The sequence below is a fragment of the Caenorhabditis remanei genome, chromosome X (assembly GCF_010183535.1).
Source record: "Caenorhabditis remanei strain PX506 chromosome X, whole genome shotgun sequence".
Lineage (NCBI taxonomy): Eukaryota > Metazoa > Nematoda > Chromadorea > Rhabditida > Rhabditidae > Caenorhabditis > Caenorhabditis remanei.
In genome coordinates, this window is record NC_071333.1 from 20,297,252 (window position 1) to 20,302,192 (window position 4,941).

Genomic DNA, 4,941 nt, shown 5'->3' on the forward strand with positions numbered 1-4,941 from the left:
TCACAAAATAACCTTTTCATCAAGGTTCCACCCCTCAATTTCAGCCTATTCAACATATATTATTACACAAGTCTCCAAAAGATTTTATTTTATAAATCATCATTCTCTTCTTGAATTTTCGATTTTATTCGAAATTTCCTCTCAAAATGTTTAGTTTTACGGGAGACATGTTTTATTGCAGCGATTTGAGCTAGCATGACTTTGACGTCAATTTTTTTCTCATTTTGTTTTCCCCTTCATTGAAGATTTCTATAGAAGTACGAATAATTACTGCTCTTTTGTTTTCACGCCATTCAGAGAAGCAGAAAAAAAGTTCGCTAGATCAATCAGCTCTTTTTTCTCTGCTGAAGCACGTGGAGAGTGCTCCAAGCTCTTTTTCTGGGGCGTGGCCATGGGAAAAAAAAACAGGGAGGGGATAGAATGCACACCATTTTAGTTTTTGGTTGTGACGTGAAGGATGACTGGATAATGAGGTTACACAATATTTTTTTCACAAAAAAGCTATTATCTGCACCTTAAAGTTGCGAGATCTCTAGACATTGCCCAAGTATTCGATTTCTGCACTCAGAATGCTCTTTTCCTCTCTTCCTCCTCCTATTCATCCTAATAACACCGAAAATCCGGTCCGGCGGGACAAAAAAGACGGGGGTATGCCCTTTTTTCTATCTCTTCTTCATCTTATTCTTCTCTTCATCATCATCACCAACGTTTGCTCTAAGCCAGGCTCAATTTTTTTCTTCAATGCTCCTGTTGCTCTTTTCCATGTAGAAGAACGCGTCATAGGACCAAAAAAAAAAGGGGGGGGGGGGGGTTTCTTCAACATTTACCGCAACTAACGACGCCTTCGACCCATATCACATTTCAATTCCTACACCCCACCAATTTTTTCCTCTTCTTCTCGTTTCTCCTTTTTTTCCCTCGTGTGTTTCTTTTATAACCTTTTAGAGAACAGGTTTGTCGGAAACTTTTATATTTTGGATTACGGTATCTGTCATATTTCATAACCTCCCCTTTCCCCCTTCAACTCAATTCTCTTCCAATCCTTCCCATTTTTCCAGACCACGAGTATGTCGCTGGCTGAAGAACTTGAACGATTATCCGGTGAAAATGGAGCAAAAAAGGAGCTCAGTGAGTGTCAGGGGAGAAAAGGGGAAAAGGGTACCACCATTTCTTGTCCGGAAAAGAACAACGAGATGATTGTCTCTGTGAAAAAAAAAATAAACGAGGAGGAGGAGGTAGTCAAGCGTCTGGAAACAAAAAATAAAAAAAATACATGGAGAGGGAAAAAGTTCAAGAGCTTACGCTTGACTAGCTCCGCGAAATAAAAATCTTCAAGGATTCTTCATGGGAGGGTACAAAGGGGTGACACAGACTGTAAAAAAAAGACATGTCAAAAATCGGGACCAAATTTAAAAAATTTAGAGTAAATGCGCTTTAATTATCATAAAAATTCACCTTTTGATTGATATTAAATTTCAGTCGAAAATTATATTTTTGTGAAAAAATCAAATTTTCAATTTTTTCAAAACATGTTCCACAACGCCCGTGACAAGTTTGGAGAAGAAGAAACATATTTCATTTTTCAGACGGTTGGCGACTCTCCAGTTCAGCTCCAGAACTTGGTGTACAACGAGCTCGCTTGGTATCAAAGGACGGAAAGACTCTACTCAACAATATCCAAATTCCGGAACGGTTTCGACAAGCATACAAGTACGGTGATCCTCTTGTCTGTTTTTTCTTCACTTGTCGTGACTTGGAGTGAAACTTATTGTGTGTACACTGTTGTATGTCTAGATTAGGAAATCGGGACAAAAAGTTCCCGGTGAGATCAGCAGTGGGGGGAATTAGAGTTTGTGTGCCTCCTACCGTATCTTGTAAACTTCTACCCCCTTTGTGCCTTCCAATTCACTTTCTGGAACAAACACCACACACACACACTGTTTTCCTTCCCCCCTGAGAAAACGACGGGTGTTCGCACCGTCTGTGTAGATGGAGGTATTGCAGAAACTGGTTTCATCTTATCATCGAATGCAACTGGCGGACCATTTGCATTCTGTTTCTGCTCGGTTTCATTGTGTCGTGGACGATTTTCGCGGTGATCTACTATGTGATTTCTAGATTGAAGACGGTTAAGAAGGTAATATTGAAATTTTGAGAAATTTTTATTTTAATGGGTTATTTTAAGGATGAAGCGTGCATCGCCAACGTCGACAATCTTATCAGTGCCTTCCTGTTCAGGTGAGTTCTTTTTTCCGGTTTTAAACATCCGACGCTCTTTCCTGTCTGTGACTGATAAGGCTGGATTCTAAATGTCAGCCAAAATAAAAGAGTTCAAGTTCCCATATCTAAAATATAAAAATCTTTGAGATGTTGCGAAACTTTTTTCTTTTTCCCAATCCAATTTTGGCGTCCCGAGAAAAGGGTTCGAAACGTCGGGGGGTAACAAAATGAAAGATGTGCGAAAATTAGATTTGTGACGCAATATGTTGAGGCAAAGAAGAAAAGAAGAGGGTAAAGATGGGACTACGTTCTAGACTAGAAATAATGGGGAATTCAGAAATTTTTACAAGAGTTAGAGCCTGGAAAACAAAATAAATATGATTATGAGCGCTGCCTTAATAAATATGGTTAATTAAAATGACAGAGAAAATTACTGATTTACATTCAAGACGACATAAATAATTAAATAATCTGACGTTTTTATCCCAAAAAACCGAAAAAGGACAAAAATCAGTGTTCCATTTTCAATTCTGATGCACAGGACCCATTCCTGTTTGCAATTTCCGAATTGTCTCTTTATTCGTGTGTTTGGTGATGAGACGTCTCATTTGATCAGAGATTTAGTGGTGTTCTAACAACCTGGTTATAGTATAAATTACATATGTTCCAGGTCCAAATTCAAGTTTCAAACTTTAGAGAAACATAAGAGATCAACTTTTTTCATTTCTCTAATCACGCGTTTTTCATATTTTTCAATTTACTCTCTCAAGAACCAAATTTTGTGTCCTATCAACCGAAAATGTTGTGCTCTTTCCGAATAGTACATGCTAATGAGAGTGTTAAAATTCTTTCGAGCATAAATGTGAGTCAGAGGAGGATAATTACATGTTTTGAGTATTGGAAACCAAAAAATTCCAAAACAAGATGAATCTGGATTAGAGGGGAGAATGTGATGGGAATTACAACGGACAAGGGCTATGAGGGAGAAAGATTCAAAAAATCAAATCAAAAATTGAGTTTCACAGAGCTACAGTGTCTGTTAGCTCTTCGGAATTGAAATCTGAACAAAATCATTTTTAGTATGGAATCCCAACACACGATCGGATATGGTCTTCGGTATATGACGGATCTGTGCCCTCCTGCATATCTAACACTTTGTGTCCAATGTGTGGTCGGAGTGTTTCTTCAAACAATACTAGCTGGTATCGTTATCGCCAAAATCTTGCGACCGAAGAAAAGGCGACAGGTGGGTATTATTTATATAGTGATAAACATGAAGAATCATCAAATTTCCAGGAAATGCGTTTCTCTCGTATGGCAGTTATTGGTCCACTCGATGAGCATGACAAACGACCGACTCTTATGATAAGACTCGCTGATATTCAAGAAAAACTGTTTTTGGCCGAGTCCCATGTTCGGCTCTACATGGCTTGCTCCAAAATTAATAGTGTATGTTTAAAAGATCAATTTTTTCGAATAAATCCAACAAAAAAAATTGTTTAGCGAGGAGACCGGGAACTGATCGGAGTGAAGGATATGAATGTTGGTTATGACAGTGGATGGGATCGTGTTCTCCTCTTATGGCCTATTATTGTCCGCCACGTCATCAACGAGGACAGCCCGCTTTATGGAATGTCGCGGGATAATATTGCGGTGAGTGGTTGAAAAATCTTTGAAAAATCTAGAAATTTCATTATTTTTTCTTTTTAGAAAGCCGATTTCGAACTTATTATGACTGTGGAAGGAATCGTGGAGGCTACTGGTATGACTTTCCAAGCAAGGACGTCATTCTTACCAGATGAGATTCTGTGGGGCTATAAGTAAGCTAGTTGCATTCAAGAATGTAATAACAGTAATTATGTTATTAACTATGTTGCAGATTCAAACCAATGGTGTTGATGAATGAGAAGCTATCTAAATATGAAGTTCATTATTCACTTTTTGATCAAACTGAAAGGTACTTTTTAATTTTTTCAAATTAATAATACTTTTTCATTCTCAGAGTCTGCGATTTCGATGCTCAAACCATAGAAACCGAAGAAACTGAAGATGAGCACCACCACAATGCATCTGGTTTCTTATAATCTCGTAGTTCTACAGTCTACTGTAATCCTCATACCTACACTGCTCAATAATTATTATCTTACAACCTTAACTTGTTCATCTTTACTCCTGTTAGTTCAAACCACATGTGATATCTAGTTCCGAATTCTCCATCCCCGTCTCATCTCGTCCCCGTAGTTCTCCCCCTGGTTGTGATCCACTTTTTTTGTCACGTGTCAATCGGTTTTCTGAGTTTCCTTGAACTCTAATACAATAATTCCCCCTAAAACTTTGTCTGTTGACAATCCGGTGTACAAACTTCCCTTATTTTGCCCAGTATGTAATAATTTTCTCATTTTTATTTGTCTAAGACTTCATAAACCCCCCAAGAATTGTCACTTAGGTTGTGGTAGATCGAATTCAAATCGCTGGTAGATTCTATTCTCCGAAAACCCAGATGTTAGTAGTCAATCTGAAATAAAAATACTATTTTGCGGGTGAGAAAACATGAGAGCTCGACTGCATCCATCATTTCGTCATTATTTCTCATTTAATTGTATCTATACTATTTGAAAGGCAAATAAAAGGTTTTTTTTATTTTAAAAGATTTGTTTTCCTATAAAGTTATTCTTATGAAATTATAAATCGTCTTGACTGTAAGAATGAACAAATCGAAAT

The 4,941-nt window shown here is 37.6% G+C and overlaps 1 protein-coding gene across 1 annotated transcript; it reads left to right on the forward strand.

Annotated features, from left to right (window-relative positions):
- Positions 1 to 1,067: 1,067 nt before the first annotated feature.
- GCK72_026064 (uncharacterized protein) lies at positions 1,068 to 4,304 on the forward strand (the record flags this gene model as incomplete). Its single annotated transcript, XM_053736638.1, has 10 exons — positions 1,068 to 1,128; positions 1,587 to 1,710; positions 2,005 to 2,137; positions 2,186 to 2,238; positions 3,301 to 3,466; positions 3,517 to 3,669; positions 3,724 to 3,873; positions 3,931 to 4,040; positions 4,100 to 4,177; positions 4,223 to 4,304. The coding sequence occupies 10 exons, from the start codon at positions 1,068 to 1,070 to the stop codon at positions 4,302 to 4,304; spliced, it is 1,110 nt and encodes a 369-aa protein (XP_053580204.1).
- Positions 4,305 to 4,941: the final 637 nt, after the last annotated feature.